Source organism: Syzygium oleosum, unplaced genomic scaffold, assembly GCF_021117445.2.
Source record: "Syzygium oleosum isolate NSW1041296 unplaced genomic scaffold, Sole_v2.1 Sole_v2.22, whole genome shotgun sequence".
NCBI lineage: Eukaryota > Viridiplantae > Streptophyta > Magnoliopsida > Myrtales > Myrtaceae > Syzygium > Syzygium oleosum.
In genome coordinates, this window is record NW_026607506.1 from 2,756,596 (window position 1) to 2,773,333 (window position 16,738).

Genomic DNA, 16,738 nt, shown 5'->3' on the forward strand with positions numbered 1-16,738 from the left:
CAGAATTTGTCAGCCGCACAATTTACTGAGGATGTATAAGATAAGCTGTGAACAGAAAATTCAGTAGCAGACACAAAAAACCAAAACTTTTACTTGATTTTTTCAGCCCTTTGATTTTATTCTGCCAAAATTTATAGTTTATTCATATAACATTTTCTCAAGATGGACCAATAGGATAAACCAAGATATCTTCACATTACTTTAGAATCAAGTGTTTCCTATTTTATTTCTAGCAAAAAAAAAAGTGTTTCCTATTTTAACTGATATATATACATAACGGCCATCAGATTTCGTCGTGTCAAATGCATATTGCCATAATGAAGAAGTAAAACGGAGAAAATAACTTATGATCAAGTACAACTTAGTGAAAAATTAAATCACGCTCTATAGTACAACATATTGACTATGTTTACTTTTTTCAACCACACACTCAATAGCATTTAGGAAGTCTATAAAGAGAGATGATTAAGAGATTGTAGGGGTTACGATGATAATTTTTAATAATATTTTAATATCTTCCGAATTTTTATTATTATTTTTTTCTTTTTCATTTCTTTTTTTTCTTTTTTACATTTTTTTCTCTTTTCCTTTTTTATTTTTTTAGTGTGGTCGGGATTGAGCGCAAAATCGAAGATTCCCGAGCGAGATGGAAGAGCAAATGAAGAAAGCCAACCCTAATTGCTTTAATTTTTACCCAAATTTCAAATACAAGAAGACAGTGTTTGAGTTGACGTGGAAATTCATCTTCAAAAGATGTCTTCTTATATTTCACATTTGGGGAAAAACTAGAGCAATGACGTGACAATACCACGTAAATCACTAAGGACGATTTTAGATAGAGGGTTAACGAGGGTAAATATGAGACTCAAGTAAAAGGTTGTGATGGTAGAATTGAAAATGGAATTAAAGTTGGAGGTCTTTTATGAGATAAAATAAAAGTTTAGGATATAATTGAAGCTAAATCTAAAGTTTGAGGTTTCTCAGGGTCTCAAGTTGCAATGAAAGTTATGGCAAATAAGAGGCGGAGTTTTATCTTTTAACCAACGATACCTTTAAAAGTAAAGAAAAACCCATAAAATGATGGGAACTAAATTAAGCATAAAACCGAGCAAATATGAAACCATCGAGCATAACCTCGAATTTATTAAAACTACAAGAATGACATTACATGAGAGAGAGATAGATGAATGAATGGGCCCAAGCCAACAAGGCGATCAGGCCCATTGGACAGGCCCAACTCGTTCAGGGCACACATCGCCGTCCAATCTAATTGAAAATCCTCGTCTCTCTCTCTCTTTCCAGTTTCCGGACCTTTTTCATAGATCTGTCGAAGGCTCGCGATTTTTCCACCCCTTTTTTAACTTCGAACGCTTCTTATCACTTTAAATTGACCACAGTTTCTCCTGTAGGTCCCATATTTAATTATTATTTCTTATCTTTTTTTCTATTCTTTCTTTAGAAATTCTGATACGTTTGGAATTGACAATTTGCAAATCGTTTGAATGGATTATCTCGTAATACAATCACAATTGTTATAATTTTTTTTTGTCGACGGCTAATTATTCCATGTAATCAAGGCAAAAAAAATATTTTATATAATGTTTTGAGAAGCATTTTCTTTTGAATTTGCATGATGATATTGGATGTTTAGAATTTTTAATGTAGTTAATTTTGCCATTTTTTTAAATTCCTTGAAAATATCTTTTGAAAAAAATCATGCAATGATGGCATGAAAAATAAAGAAAGGTTGGAATATTAGATTCAATGAATAAAACGAAAGTCAAGCAATCAAAATACGCAGATTATAATGTAATCATACATATTAAAATTGTAATTGAACCAAATGCATTCATTAAAACTGATTAATTATTCTTTTCACTCTTACTTGTACTTCTTTTTTTGGGTCAAATCTTTTACTTGTACTTTGTTTATTTTTAGAATATTGGTTTCTAGTAAAAGAAAAGAACTATACAACTCATTAACACAATAACTTGTTAATTATCTACCATATAAATTATTTTTTGGAAAAGAAAGACGCCAATTTCATCCCTGATGGGAGAAAAACAAAAAAGAAGAAGAATTGTAGGAAATAATTTTAAATCAAGAGTATGCCCCACATTCGACCTTATTCTTTGTTGTTTGAGTTGAACATGATAAATTCATCTTTTAGTATTTTGAAACCAAAGAAAACGAAGAAAAATGGTAAGAAATAATCTTAAATTAAGAGTGAGACTCACAAGAGGTAATTTGATCAATTCAAGGTGGTAGGGGGTGTTAGAAGTTAAAAAAGAAAGGGTGAAAAAAGCGAGAACACTGTCAAAATGGGTTATAAACTAATTTTTTAACTCATATATGATGGGATGAGTTATTATATGGGTTAATTATATTCAGTACCTGAGCCATAAATGTGTTTAAACATACTATGGGTGTTTTTTTTGGCTCAAATATTATTAGTGTTAAATGGGTATACAATTTACTTAGATCCAACTCACGTATATGAATCTCTTTTCATTTTGTCTCACTTTTATTCGATCTTGTGCTCACTCACTACACGCTACCTCAATTTAGGTGTAAGTTTTTGTTGATTTAATTAAATTATAAATTTAACCCAATCAAAAAATGGGTTGGGTAAGAGTCACTACATTTGCTTGCATCGAAATGGATCAAAATATGTTAAATGGGTCTATTTAGGCCGTACCATTTTCGATCCGGCCTAAACCGACCTACCCGTTTGATGGTCTACTTTTTCGCTTGGTCACCTTGAGATAAAGAAAAAGGAAAAAAAAAAAAAAGGAAAACTTCAACTTTGTACAAAGGGGGAAGAAAGAGAAGAGAACCGGCGAAACGGCAGCGTATCTGGACCTCGGCCCTCCCTTGTCGGAGTTCCCTCAATCTCCGCTTCCGAAGCTCACCGCATCCTTCTTTGGCAAAAAGCGTTGTTCCCATCTTGATTTTTGCTTCGTTCGTCCCCCGCGAAACAGCAAGAACTAAGTAAAGAAGACACGATGCCGCCGCAGGACGCGGCGGCGGCGGCGGCGGCCGCGGCGAAGGACGAGGACGAGGACGGGATGAGCTTGGGCTCCATCCTCAAGGACAGGAAGAGCAAAGCCCTCAATGCCGCCCTCGCCGCTTCTCCCAGGCCTCGCCCCAGGGAAGTGAAGGCGAAGAAGGAGGAGGCCGGGGGATCCAACGACGGCTCCGACAAGAAGAAGGGGCCCCAGAAGTCCGGTTCCGTCTCGGCCTCGGTCTCGGGTCCCGGGTCTAGGGTGGTTAAGGTGAAGAAGGAAGAGAAGGTGGAAGAAGACGACGACGACGACGACAAGCCCATTTCGAGGAAGCTGGCAAGTGTCAAGCTTGGCAAGGTATGTGTTTGTTCTGGGGTCTGGGTTGCTCTCAAAAGATGATTTTTTTTAATGGGTTGGTTTGCTTGCTGAATCATTGCAATTGAATAAGGAGAGAGAAAGAGGATAAATTGGTCTCTTTTCTGTTCTAGAGCGTGGTGCTGATAAAAGGCAAATGTTAGATTGGTTTAGTAGTTGGTTGTTTTTCTTCTTTTTTCTGGGTTGAAGGAAGTGAATGTGAAGAAGAAAGTCAAGCAAGAGGATGTTAAGACAGTTAAAGTTGAAGTAAAGCGGAAGAAGAGCACGGCTGTGTCGAAGGTGGAACCTGGGAAGAAGAGGGAGAAGAAGGTCTACGATTTGCCTGGCCAGAAGCGGGATCCTCCTGAAGAAGTATGGCTGTTTCGTCCTTATATGAATCTCGTTCGTATTGTGTGATGAAGTTAACTGTGGATTTTCCCAGATGATGGTTGAAGTTCACATTGTTATCTGGATTTGCAGAGAGACCCACTGAGGATTTTCTATGAGTCGCTGCACCAGCAAATTCCCCGCAGTGAGATGGCGCAATTCTGGTGAATTTCTATTCCATATGTTTGTTTGTATGAAGTAAAATAGAGTTGACTGTGATTGGCAAGTTTGGGTGTGAATCTAGCTTGTCCATATATGTGGCTTCATGATGGTGTAATCGAAATAACTGTGCTTTTGCAGTATGGTTCTAATTGACAAGAGAGAATTGCCAATAGGCAACGTCAATTGGATTTGGCAGTACTGTGGTACTGGCCAGTTCTGTTTATCCTGTCTGAGAGATCACGCCTGTTCTGTTTATTCTGGCTACGCAAAGTTGCTGGCCTTCAATGAGGACCTTGAAAATGAGGAAATGACCATGATTAGGTGTAATTCTGTAAGAAGTGCCGCTCATCTAGTTAGAAATAATGGGCTGTGATGAGAGCATCAGTGGCTCCTTTAGTGTAAATTTCCTAGTGATACCCAAATCGATAGGGATAAAGATGATTGTTTCTTGATGAATTAATGGTACCTTTGCTGTTGGCTTTTTGAGAGACTTACCCAATGTTACCCCTTGCACAACAGAAATTGAGAAAGTCAGCTCACATAAGTATACCGGATAGTCTGAGGTTATTTGAGTACTTGATAGTCTAGCATATTTCTAATAAGCGCAAGCTATTTTGCACATTTTGGCATGACATACCTCCAGTTATGCACTCGGAGGACCGATACTGCATTGCAGTTTATGTGCTGTTGCCTGGTAGATATTCAATGCTCCTGCTCATGAGTGCGATATGCCTTGCTGTCTTTTCATGCAGTAAAGCATTGATAGTCTAGCTTACTTCAGAGGATCGTATATATGGTGGTATCAAAAGGATCGATGAATGTATCAGATCTTTTGTACGCATGGATTCTCATTTTCTGTGTTTGCACACTTAACAATTTTTTATGTCCAATTTTACGAGAAGGATAATTCTGGTCATTGCAGGATGATGGAGTCTGGGTTGCTACCCAAAGAAGAGGCAAAGAAGGTTTTTGAGAAAAAACAGAGAAAGAGCCAAGGTCAAAAACTCAGTTCCCCAGCAAAATCTGCTGTATCAGTTAAGAGAAGCTCTCAAACCGTGTCCATCAAGAAGAAAGATCTGTCCTCTTCGGTGTCTTCCAAAAAGAAGACAACGGATGTCAAAGTATTGTCGAAGCAGCCCAAGAAGCGCAAGGATGAAGACAGCGAAGATTCAGATGACGACTTTGTTATTTCTAGGACAAAGAGACAGAGAGTGGGTAATTAGTTCTTTCGGTCTTAGCTGCGTTTATCATCTTTTATTATGGAGCTTGATCCGACGTTACCTTATTGATTCCATGGATACTTCGGACAGATCTAGCTCTTCAGTGATTTCTTTCATTGGGAAGTTCCTTGAAATTTTAGTTCACAGATCTCCATTTGCATTGAAGGAAATTGATTTTCGACAAAACAAGTTCTTCAATTCAGCTTTAGTCAGTGAGCTATTGTTTATGTGCTAAGTAGTTCATATTGTATTGGTAAGATCTGAAGTGATGACTGATGAGCATTTCGTGAACTACTGATACATAGATGGTAAAATCATAGATCGATATTGGCGAATCAGGAGCTTTTCCTGTCTCTCTCTCTCAACCATATTTCTGCCAATATTTCCTTGCTTGCGACAGTGAAATAATAGCTCATATGGCAATTTGTGTTTGAGAGTGAGGATTGTTATAGAAGCTCGGTTTCTGTTGGCTAACATATTGAGTATAGGTTTCAGAATGCGTTAAAACGAAATTCTGCAGGATCGACTCGACGCCGGAATCTCAGTAACGGCCATAAAACATATGTGCAAGCAACTGCTTTCCGAACTTGTATCAAGATTATCTCAAACGCGTACTCGGCTTTAATCACCTGCAAGTGAAAATACAAGAACAATTGGTGGCCTTTCTAGTCCGGAATGCTTAATTCAAATAACAAACACAGAACGATTAACCAGGAACTCCACAGTCTTGGGAAACAACATGGTGAAAGAATTTAGACTGACACGGACATAAGCAACAGCAACAAATAAAGGAAATAGATCCATGTACAAAACTCAATTCAAGTAGAAATGATTGAAGAACTTCTGAAACATCAGCTCTCGTAGGCCTCCTCTTCTCCCTCTTCGTACTCTGCCTCATCGTCAGCAGTGGCATCCTGATATTGTTGATACTCGGCCACGAGATCGTTCATGTTGCTCTCTGCCTCAGTGAACTCCATCTCGTCCATCCCTTCACCAGTGTACCAGTGCAAAAATGCCTTGCGCCTGAACATGGCAGTGAATTGCTCACTCACTCTCCTGAACATTTCCTGAATCGACGTGGAGTTCCCCACAAATGTGGACGCCATCTTCAGACCCTTTGGTGGGATGTCGCACACGCTGGACTTCACATTGTTAGGGATCCACTCCACGAAGTAGGATGAGTTCTTGTTCTGCACATTGATCATCTGTTCGTCCACCTCTTTCGTGCTCATCTTCCCCCTGAACATTGCAGAGGCCGTGAGGTATCGGCCATGGCGGGGGTCGGCTGCGCACATCATGTTCTTGGCATCCCACATTTGCTGAGTCAGCTCAGGAACAGTGAGGGAGATATACTGCTGAGAGCCACGAGATGTGAGCGGAGCAAAGCCGACCATAAAGAAGTGAAGGCGTGGGAATGGAATCAAGTTCACAGCCAATTTGCGGAGATCAGAGTTCAGTTGGCCAGGGAACCTCAGGCAGCATGTCACGCCACTCATGGTGGCAGAGATCAAGTGATTTAGGTCTCCAACTGTGACACAGAATTCAGAAAGCAAATGTTAGAACCATAGGAGCCGATATTTTTCAGTTTGCACAGATAATTCAAATATAACTCACAGCTTGGAGTGCTAAGCTTTAAGGTCCTGAAGCAAATGTCATAGAGTGCTTCGTTGTCGAGAACCATGCATTCATCTGCATTCTCGACCAACTGATGCACTGAGAGGGTGGCATTGTATGGTTCCACGACTGTGTCAGACACCTTTGGGGAAGGGAAGACAGAGAATGTAAGCATCATCCTGTCGGGATACTCCTCTCTGATTTTTGAAATCAGGAGAGTTCCCATACCCGAACCTGTGCCTCCTCCTAGTGAGTGACATACTTGGAAACCTGATAGAGGGAAAGAAAAATAAATAATGAGTTTAACCCCCGGCAAAGAATTTAGAATCTGCGTAAAAACTCCACCATTTGCACTCAGCCACTACGGTTGGAGCATCACGGATAGTATCCATCAAAAGAGAGAGATCTATCGTGCCAGTTCCGGCTTCAAAAGACAGATTGGATTAATGTGAATTCTCACCTACCATGGGATAAGAACTAGTGAAATTTGAACAGATAAAATGGTTACATTCTTACACAACTTAATGTTTGCAAAAAACAAACACATTATAAGATTCAGAAATGTACTTGAACAAGGAGAGATGCACTAAAAAAACATGCAGATCCAGATCACCAATGAATAAATAAATTCTAGAAAGCAACTCTAAAGAATTCGAAGATTTAGAAATGTCTTTTCCACAAAGGCTAACTGCGACACCATCAGCGTTTCCCAATCGTGTCGATTAGCAATGAAAAACTAGGAGTGGGAAGTACTGAGAAATATAGCCATGACAGACTATTTGCATCAAAAAGCAAGGTGTGATCATAAGCTTCGTTTGTTATCACTATAACAAAGTTCCAGTCTTGTATTGTCTATTCACAATACACTTAATGCTCACTAAGGACTAACATGTAGCTCCAAACATTGAAAACTGTATTTTGATTCAATGGAAATCTACAAATCTAGTCTCCAGGCTAACCAAAATGCCAGGTTCTAACTTAAGTACCTAAGAGAGCAGTTGCTTTATTTTTCTGGTGATCAGATTCGGCTCATATATTAGCTTGTCCCATATCAAGTATCGTCGTCATCAACATCTTAGCAAAGTGAAAGAAAAGCCTCAGAAGCTGGAATGCCATTGACTGAAGCCGATAAGCATCCCAAAAGAGTTGGGCGTATGATAGGAAAACAGGAAGATCAAAAGGGTTTTTATTTCCGTGCCTAAGCAAATTATAAATTATTTGACTTTACGCGTAGAATTTGATATGCATGCCTTGTCTGATAGAAGTGCTTCTTAACCAGATTTTCGTCGGCACAACAGGAAGATGGGCCATCCCAGTCATCCTTCTCTCTGGGGAGGAGACAAGTAGCTGTCTTTCTGGGTTTATTATAGTGCATGTGAGTCTCCAGTCATGGAAAAAAGCATGAACAAACAAGCACAAGAGGAGAGACAAAAGACAGGCCCACCACCATGTACCAAGAAGCCTCATCATCGACCCAGTACTATAAAGTTCAAGCTCCCATTTTTTTCCCCACCAGGGCCCAAAGGCTAATCCCCATTATTTACTTTACATAAATGACCATTATTCAACAGTCATGATGAGTATTAATAATACTTGCTTAAAAGGAAACGCCAGAAAGGAAAGTTTGTCTCATTCAATAAAGATGGGCAATTATTGCCTAAGGCCTGATGTCGGTGCTAGCCTCTGGTGCATCATGACCCTTGAAACGACTGCAGAGCAGAGCTTGACAACGACGACTCTGCTACTATCATCACTCAAGCATTAGCTGTCTCGCTCTCGTTTCTGTCCTAAAGATTCAGCGAGCCAATCGAATCGCGGGTCTTATCCCATTTCACCAACAGGGCCATATTGCAATCAATCCTAAGCAAAACCCGAGATTGAAATCTAAAGAATGTAGGACAAACTATTCGAGGAGGACTACATGCAGATCAAACATAATGCGAAGGCTTCAATCCTACACTGAGAATGCATTACACGGAAGATGAATTGGAAGTATGATGGTGGTCGATTGAATCGTGAATATGGATGAAATGAGAAGTTACGATGGACAGAGATCACCAAATGGGTTGGTTGTTCAGCACATCTCCTTAACTCACATGAATATATTCGAACACAACGCGAGATCCGATCCAATGCGCACGACCGAAACCGGCATTGCAAAGATCAAATTTCGGGGAATGCTCAAACTGATCAGATGATCAGATCTCAAGCAAACACGCACGGGAACAATGCATATACGGGCGACGAGGAAATAAGATTATACCTTGCAAGCAGTCGCAGTTCTCGGCCTCCTTGCGGACGACGTCGAGGACGGCGTCGATGAGCTCGGCGCCCTCGGTGTAGTGGCCCTTGGCCCAGTTGTTGCCGGCGCCGGACTGGCCGAAGACGAAGTTGTCGGGGCGGAAGATCTGGCCGTAGGGGCCGGAGCGGATGCTGTCCATGGTGCCGGGCTCGAGGTCCATGAGGACGGCGCGGGGGACGTAGCGGCCGCCGGTGGCCTCGTTGTAGTAGACGTTGATGCGCTCGAGCTGGAGGTCGGAGGAGGCGTCGCCGGTGAACTTGCCGGTGGGGTCGACGCCGTGCTCGTCGCAGATGACCTCCCAGAACTTGGACCCGATCTGGTTCCCGCATTGGCCCCCCTGGATGTGCAGGATCTCCCTCATCTTCTCCTTCCTTCCTCTTCTTCTTCCTTCTTCTTCTCCTTCGGAGCGGGTGGATTTGGCTCGGGGATCGGGAGAAGCTTTGTTCGGTTTGCGGGCTTTCGATGGCGATGGAGATGCGGGTTGCTCTGTTCTGCTCTGCGTGTGTTCTTGTCGGTCCGACGGCAGTTATATGCAGAGAGAGAGAGAGAGAGAGAGAGAGAGAGAGACAGAGGCGGTTAAAATGAGAATAACAGAGGGAGGATTGCATACGGCTTCCAGATCCGTTGGATCACAGCGGTTATACCCGTCCCGTCGAGAATCCGACGGTCGAGATGGATCCTAATTCCGGGTCCTCGAAACGTTTGATGATGAGCACTTGAGCAGGGTATATTTTTCGGGACTCGGGATCAGGTCCATTACCGCTGTGTAGTGTATTTCTTACGACCCTCGAACGATTTACTTGCGAAGCTGGCTCCGACTGCGAGCGTTACTCATTGAATGGGAAAAGATATAAATATGTTTTCGCACCCATGGTAGACCTAACACTAATCTATGTTCTCATTTCGTGTCATGTCAAAAAAGTTATCACCGAGATACAGGTGATCCACCTCCGGTTAGATCTACACGAGACCCATGAGATCGATGGCTCGTGTACATTGGACTTGTAACCAATTTGCACGTAAAAAATTACTCCAGATCCGCATGATGGTATTTCATGAATGAGAGAGAGAGAGACAGAGAGAGAGAGAGAGAGAGAGGGAGGTGGGAGCATATGGACAAGGCAAATGCATGTGGGATGCATGTGCGGACGAGATGGTAGCAGTCCATCAGGTTGCATTTCAGGCAAATTAATAATAATTGCACGAGATCGCCGTGATGGTGGAACTCCCGGATTTTCGCTTGATCTTATGCCCCATAACATCACGTGCACCGCAGGGCGAAAGAAGCCATACGATCTAATCTACTGCTATTGGATGTTGTGGATCTCGCATTCAAAATGTTGCTTATGAAAGAGCTTGAAGAGTAGGTCCAGGTGGGTTGTCCCATCGTGGGGGCAGATGATAATGTGAAGACTACGATTCGTTTGATTTCATGTCAATATGTTCAAGCGAAGCCATAGACAGTAACTCAAGAAATATGTATAAATATATGTATGCAAAGCTTCCACAGAAGTTAGAAGCAGGAAATCTTCCTGTTTGGAAGTAAAGAAATCAGTTTAACCCAAGCATTGTTTTTATACGTTCGTTCTTCGTGTGTTCTTCGTACTCCTCTTTTCATGTAGTCGTCGGTTAATCCTCAAGTGCTAAACTTTATATACCAAAGCTGGATCGTTCGATTAAACATTGAGGGAGCGAGAGAGAGAAGTTAAATTTTACACTCCTGAAGAGTTTAAAAGTGATTGAGCCTTAGCGAACGAGACATGTTGATTGGCCCAACCGCTACAGCCTAATAAACCTCGCACGTTTGATGCACATGCGATGTAGTTTGTTCTCTCAAGAACAGAGAGCTCGCAGGAACTGCGTAGCAGAGATCCTCCATGCGAAAGATTGCAAAAGAAGGATTAATCATATATCACCCGCAAGGGATCTCAAGATCCCATCATCTCATACACTATCCGATAACATGATATGGATCTTCAGTGAAATGCCAGGACAAAATGATTTCAGATGCAGTTCGAGATCCGCAGAAATATAGTGTCGTTATTCACAGAAACAGAGAGTTCAAACGGAGCCGAATCAGACAATTTTAATAGGTACAGACTGACCACGAGGTGAACCAGCATTCCAGAAGATTGTGCTATGTTTGTTGTTGCGCCTCGTTGCAGTATCTCTTGAAGTTCAAAGACTCGTCCACCAAGAATTCACTATGATAATCGGGACTTGGATTAGCAAAATCGGGTAGAAAGTTCACCCAGAAAGAACTCGACAGTTCAAGAAACTCACAGTATCCTCTCAGCCATCTGCGATGCTTCCCATCTCGGACTCCATGGGTAATCGGTCAGAAGTAATGACTTGATTGGTGCACCTTGGGAGTTAAAGTGCTGCAACCAATGTAAGTATTTTAGCTAGCAAACAAGTTTCCATTAGGAAGCATTCTGTACATCCACAACAGAAATGGGAAAAGAAACCTCTTCCTAAATATTAAATCCGATCAAAGTAATAGACTCTGCCAAATGTGCAAGTGTATGCGTGTGCACGCGTGTGAGAGAGAGAGAATCAGGGGGTTTGAACTATCTGAACCAAAGGCCACGTGTTCGTGCTTGTCAAGTTCTGTTTGAAGAATCTGAAATACTCGCAGTTATTGCAATATTGAAAGCTTTTCCTTTCATGCATTAATGGGAGTCAAAAGCATGAAGCTTAAAAAATGTTTATGAACTTCCTGTTGCCCGCCACTCTCCAGAACATACGCATGTACTTATCACATAAACCAAAGCCAATATACATTAAAGAATAACTTACCTGAGAACTCTGTAGCATCAGAGCTGGTTGTTGTTTAGGAAATTGTGTTGGAATGAAAAGGTGCACCTAGAGGAATACAACTTTTAGAAGTTTTGAATATTATAGACAGAAGGCATGCAGAGCCAGAATGTTTTCAGAAAGAGAGCTAGAATGTCAGGCAAATTTCATAGCAAAAGTTCATAGATTAAGGGTGTGCTTCTTTGTTATATATGTGAGCAAAGCCCACTTATTATTGGAACAGAACATGGAAATTGAAGCTTCATCACCAAATACTACTCAAATAGTATCGCCAGTATGACCTAATCTGTTCATTGATTAACTGCATTACAATACTTCATGCACGGATCCTTCCAGGTGAAATCTACCATGTCTTCACCTGAACTAGTAATAGGTCAGCAGCCTAGACATCAGCAAACATGCTCAACCTACCACTACTTGAAGGCCGGTCCTCATATCTTAGTTCCAGATATTCAACTAGCACACCATCACCTCTGCTGATGACCATCCTAACATTCAGCAGCCCATACTTTATCGTCACCAATTCTATCAATGACATGAGGACAGCCAATCAGTTTGACCACTGAACATGCATTCCCCCAGCTGTGACCATCTAGTTTCATTGCTTTAACATCTCAGCATTCATCTGCCAGTCCTATCTTTAAAAGCCAATTGCTATTCTGCGTGCAATGTCTAAGAACTGCAGACTGGCCATTACCAGCCAATAGCTTAAAATCACTATACTATGGACACTCGACAGCTATTTTAACTAATATACAATTGCTCTGGGTACTGAAGATACAGAAGAGTAGGAAAAGAAGAATGATGTGGGAAAATTATTCATTAGAGCCCTGTTTATGGAGAAAGAATTATAACCATGACTCCATTATCTTGAAGTCATGTGTTTTGTATGAAGAGATCATATGGGCGAAGTCAAAGAATGGAACTTTTGGTGCAGTCACCTTTCACCTTAGTCGCTGAGGTCTACACCTGTTAAAATGGGTCATAGACCCATTTTTTAACCCATATATGATGGGCTGAGTCATTTAATGAGTTAGTTATATGCATCCAAAGGGTCATGAATAGGTTTAAACATAATATGAGTGTTAAATGAGTCATAAATGGGTTTAAACATAATATGGGTGTTAAATGGGTCATAAATGGGTTTACAACTACTTAGACCCAATCCACCTCTATGACTCCCTCTTCATTTTCTCTCGCCCTCACTCTCCTCTTCATTCTCCGTCGCCCTCACTCGATTTCGTGCTCGCTCACTCCATACTCTCATCTCAGTTTGGATATGAGTTTTTCTAGATTGGGTTAAATATGAAAGTGTTTTAACAATATGAATTAGGTCGTGTATGGGTTGGGTACAAGTCGGGTACAGGTATAGGTACGGGTCGCTATCTTTGCATTGCATGAAAAATGGATCAAAATGGGTTAAATGAGTCTATTTGGGTCAGACCATATTTTACCCGACCCAAACCTGGCCCGACCTGACCCAACCATTTGATGAGTCTACTGAGGTCTACATCAGACTGTTCAACCATTTATTTTGCAACTCTTGTTAAGCTTCTTTTGCCAGATCTTCACACATCTACCAGTATTTCTCTCAGATCCTAATTTGTGTTTAACAACTCCATAGATGCCAAACTTTCATTGCAGTCACCTTTCTCCTCAATCGGCAATGCCAACTTCGGACTGTTCACACACTTATTTTGCAGTTCACGTGAAGCTTCTTTTGCCAGAACTCCCCACATCTACTAGTGGACCCTCTCAAATTCTAACTCATTTTTTCACAATTCTGTGGACTTAAATCATCCGTGTCCATGTTGAAGAGTCAACAGAGAACATTGCCTGGTTTTCTGAACTACTCTTATCTCTATATGAAGTGAAAGTTCAATAAATTTTTGAGATAGTTGCCGTCATAAGAAGCAGTGATACAAAATAATCGTGACCTTGTGCAAAGTGGCTTAGTTATCATCTTAGATATCATTGACAGAAGGAAATGCAGCAAGTAACATGCACTCTCCCGATGAGCCATAATTCAATATTTTTTATTTAGTACCTCGATGGATCTGAGCGTACGCATCTTAACGCCAGTCTTACAATAGCTACTACTATGAGAACACTGCCTAAAGCAAAATAGCTCAAACCTCTAGTCCGATGAAACTCTCAAATAAAGAAGACGTAGCGAAATATAAGTGGTACCAGAAAGGTAAATATGCCAGAGACCACCAGAAGCGTTACTTTTCTGCAAAAGACCTGGCAAAATAAGCCATGAGTATTAAGGAATTAGTCATAATGATTGACATATCTGCCCATGCACACATTTGATCATGCATACCGGATCAGCTTCCACTGGTCTGCCAAACACAGGGGCTAATTCCTCAATAAAGTGCCTCCTAGTATCAATTAGTGAAACTGCTTCCAAAATCTGAGAAGAGTTCAGCCATTAACCTTCTTAAGTATAATAGTTATTCGAAAAGATATCAACAGTCACAAGTAACTATGCAGCTAACCTGTCCTTGAAGAGATTCTTCGAGATGGGGAAGGTATTCAGCCATGCACCTTCCAGGAAGAGAAAATCAAGGCGTGAGAAAGCAACACTTGAAAATAAGTACTTTTCTACGAGAAAAATAGGATCATGAACCACGCAACACATAGGTATACGTACATCCCATCCACCCATGAAGGAAGCTTGACATCATCCACCGAAAATAAAGCCTTCAATTCAGGAGTAGACACTAATTTAAGACGAGGGGCAGAAGCAGCAGATACATACTTCTTTCCAACTGGATACACAACCTGCAGCCATCAAAATTTCACATATTGCCATATGCATGCCAACGAATTAAAGAGACCTTCTCAACGTAAAATTTGAGGAGACCTGTAAATGTATTTTCTGGAGATGTCTCCAAGGGCATCCACGCACCATTTTGTTTATATTCATGTCCACCAGTGGAACTGCAAACTTTACCTCCTGTGGCTACGCTAAAATTCAAAGGCACAATAACCAGAAATATAATTGAAGGCTATTCAAATATCAATACTACTGCTCACTTGTAACTTAAATGAGAATACAAGACGCATCCTTCCAAGAAATACCTTTTCAAGTCCAGAACTCATATGCATTTCAATTCCCTGTAGCAAAGAAAAGGGAATCATGCACAAGAAGAAGATGAGGATTAGTCCACATCTTCTCATAATATAATGGAAGTGTCAAAATCTCGAGTGTCTAGAGTGATTTACCTCCCTAGACAAAATAGTGCTAATCTCGAATGTCAGCCTATCATCATGAACCTCTCCAGCACGTCTCCTCTGATAGGCCATGTACTCATCCCTAATTAGCAAAGTCATTCTCCCGTTAACCACTCTCAACCGTTTAGAGCACTCAGATCCACAAACCACGACGCATCAAATTCGAGAGAACACTTGCCTCAGTTCTTGAATGAGAGCAGAAAGCCGAGTAGGGTCTTTGTGGTTCCAATCAGACAAGCTATTCTTAGCTCCCTCCATATCGTTTCCTCCCTCCCTGCTCCTCAGCCGAAACGGATGAAAATGTTCATCTTCGGGCCCAAATATAACATCCGGAGCACAGAGGGGGAACTCTGCATTGTACAGAACATCCCCTACACAAACACCAACGAATCATCTCAGATTACCAAGTTTTGCACTCAATCGCCGAAATCTAATGCAGCCGAGATGATAGAGAAATACCAAAAATCTGTGCTTCACATAAACAACCTAAAATCTTCCGACATCATTGTGTCTATATGCGTAGTCCAGACATTTGAGGAACGCGCAAACTAAACAGATCGGACACTGATTATGCCATAAAAAGCAGAGCACTAAGAGATGCGACTGACACTTTATGTAGTCCAGGCAGTAAGGAATCAACAGGGTGAACCGATCGAGCACCCCGGGGTAGCTCTTGCTTCCGGACCACACGTTCTCGACCTGCAACACGACGCCGGCGCTCGCTCTTGAAAAGACGAAAAACCGGAAAAAACGAAGAAGGTAGGGTTTCGCGAGTCGAGTCGAGGCGAGCCCGGTACCTTGACGCCGAGAGGGCAGTGGTAGACGAGGTAATTGAGCTGAGCAGCGATGAACGGAGGGAGACCATCGGAGGCCATGACCGGCGCGGCGGAGGCGGGTCGGACGCCGTGGGACTAGGGGGATCGGGAGCGTCGGTCCGTCGATCTCCGGCGATCTCTCGGAGAGAGAGGACTTAAGGGCGAGGTTGGCGTCGGTGCGAAGTGCGGGACTCGACGGAGCGCTCCCCGATCCTGGCGTCCAAGAGACCGTTTCCCGGGCCGGGCCCAAAACCGGGACGGGCCGAGGCCCAACATCGAGCCGGCCCGGAACTGAACGCACGGCCCATGGTGGGCAGAACCGTAATTTCCGGGGGACGAAAACCCTAATCCTCCACGACCGAATGCATATAAGTACGCCCTCTGCATCCCGTCACCTCCAAAGCTCTCCTCCCTCTCCTTCTCCTTCTCCTTCTCCTTCGTTCCTTTCCTGTCTTTCTCTCTCGGTGTTCGAAGCCTTCGTGCGTCCTCTTTCTCTCTGTGTTCGATGCCTTCGTGGGTGCCCGTGTTCTTGTGTTCGCGTGTGGTTATGTAGTAGTGATGGTGATGATGGAGGGGATTCAGATGATGAGTTTGGATTACAAATTTCTCACGACGGTCGTCTGAGACACGCTCAGTGTCGAGCACTGATGTTATAATGATCCAATGTTCCTGATGATTCCTTCCTTCATCCATTACGAAATCCCCCTCCTTTTTCTCTCTGCTGTTGTTTGTTTTCCTCGGTTTCATCCGTGCAGTCTCTGCTTTCGTTGTCCTCTCTTCGTTTTTTCATCCGATTGTACTCCACGGCGCGTTGGCCTGGAC

At 42.1% G+C, this 16,738-nt stretch overlaps 3 protein-coding genes and 1 non-coding gene across 4 annotated transcripts; 2 read left to right on the top strand and 2 right to left on the bottom strand.

Annotated features, from left to right (window-relative positions):
* Positions 1 to 2,820: 2,820 nt before the first annotated feature.
* Positions 2,821 to 5,463, top strand: LOC115669819 (uncharacterized). The gene is made up of 4 exons (XM_030590954.2): positions 2,821 to 3,362; positions 3,570 to 3,731; positions 3,840 to 3,910; positions 4,831 to 5,463. The coding sequence occupies exons 1-4, from the start codon at positions 3,006 to 3,008 to the stop codon at positions 5,129 to 5,131; spliced, it is 891 nt and encodes a 296-aa protein (XP_030446814.1). The 5' UTR covers positions 2,821 to 3,005; the 3' UTR covers positions 5,132 to 5,463.
* A 263-nt stretch (positions 5,464 to 5,726) lies between these two features.
* On the bottom strand, positions 5,727 to 9,820 carry LOC115669818 (tubulin beta chain-like). Its single transcript, XM_030590953.2, has 3 exons — positions 9,006 to 9,820; positions 6,743 to 7,012; positions 5,727 to 6,656 (listed from the first exon to the last, which is right to left on the bottom strand). Exons 1-3 carry the CDS (start codon positions 9,403 to 9,405, stop codon positions 5,980 to 5,982), a joined length of 1,347 nt encoding a protein of 448 aa, XP_030446813.1. The 5' UTR covers positions 9,406 to 9,820; the 3' UTR covers positions 5,727 to 5,979.
* A 1,111-nt stretch (positions 9,821 to 10,931) lies between these two features.
* On the bottom strand, positions 10,932 to 16,134 carry LOC115669985 (uncharacterized). Its single transcript, XM_030591160.2, has 13 exons — positions 15,899 to 16,134; positions 15,710 to 15,800; positions 15,280 to 15,472; positions 15,093 to 15,183; positions 14,949 to 14,984; positions 14,731 to 14,829; positions 14,518 to 14,648; positions 14,363 to 14,411; positions 14,188 to 14,277; positions 14,052 to 14,105; positions 11,844 to 11,909; positions 11,328 to 11,425; positions 10,932 to 11,248 (listed from the first exon to the last, which is right to left on the bottom strand). Exons 1-13 carry the CDS (start codon positions 15,974 to 15,976, stop codon positions 11,182 to 11,184), a joined length of 1,143 nt encoding a protein of 380 aa, XP_030447020.2. The 5' UTR covers positions 15,977 to 16,134; the 3' UTR covers positions 10,932 to 11,181.
* A 357-nt stretch (positions 16,135 to 16,491) lies between these two features.
* LOC115670113 (small nucleolar RNA Z161/Z228) lies at positions 16,492 to 16,594 on the top strand. Its single transcript, XR_004004475.1, has one exon. It is a non-coding gene; the product is annotated as a small nucleolar RNA Z161/Z228 (small nucleolar RNA).
* The last annotated feature ends 144 nt before the right edge of the window (positions 16,595 to 16,738 follow it).

What these genes read in the sequence shown, in the direction of transcription:
- LOC115669819 (XM_030590954.2), top strand. Translation starts at nt 3,006, where the DNA reads ATGCCGCCGCAGGACGCGGCGGCGGCGGCGGCGGCCGCGGCGAAGGAC. An exon ending in CAAGTGTCAAGCTTGGCAAG is followed by an intron (nt 3,363 to 3,569) that starts GTATGTGTTTGT and finishes TCTGGGTTGAAG; the next exon opens with GAAGTGAATGTGAAGAAGAA. An exon ending in AGCGGGATCCTCCTGAAGAA is followed by an intron (nt 3,732 to 3,839) that starts GTATGGCTGTTT and finishes CTGGATTTGCAG; the next exon opens with AGAGACCCACTGAGGATTTT.
- LOC115669985 (XM_030591160.2), bottom strand. Translation starts at nt 15,976, where the DNA reads ATGGCCTCCGATGGTCTCCCTCCGTTCATCGCTGCTCAGCTCAATTAC. An exon ending in GCACTATTTTGTCTAGGGAG is followed by an intron (nt 14,985 to 15,092) that starts GTAAATCACTCT and finishes TCTTTGCTACAG; the next exon opens with GGAATTGAAATGCATATGAG. An exon ending in CCTTCATGGGTGGATGGGAT is followed by an intron (nt 14,412 to 14,517) that starts GTACGTATACCT and finishes TCTTCCTGGAAG; the next exon opens with GTGCATGGCTGAATACCTTC.
- LOC115669818 (XM_030590953.2), bottom strand. Translation starts at nt 9,405, where the DNA reads ATGAGGGAGATCCTGCACATCCAGGGGGGCCAATGCGGGAACCAGATC. An exon ending in GAACTGCGACTGCTTGCAAG is followed by an intron (nt 7,013 to 9,005) that starts GTATAATCTTAT and finishes TCCCTCTATCAG; the next exon opens with GTTTCCAAGTATGTCACTCA. An exon ending in AAAGCTTAGCACTCCAAGCT is followed by an intron (nt 6,657 to 6,742) that starts GTGAGTTATATT and finishes TCTGTGTCACAG; the next exon opens with TTGGAGACCTAAATCACTTG.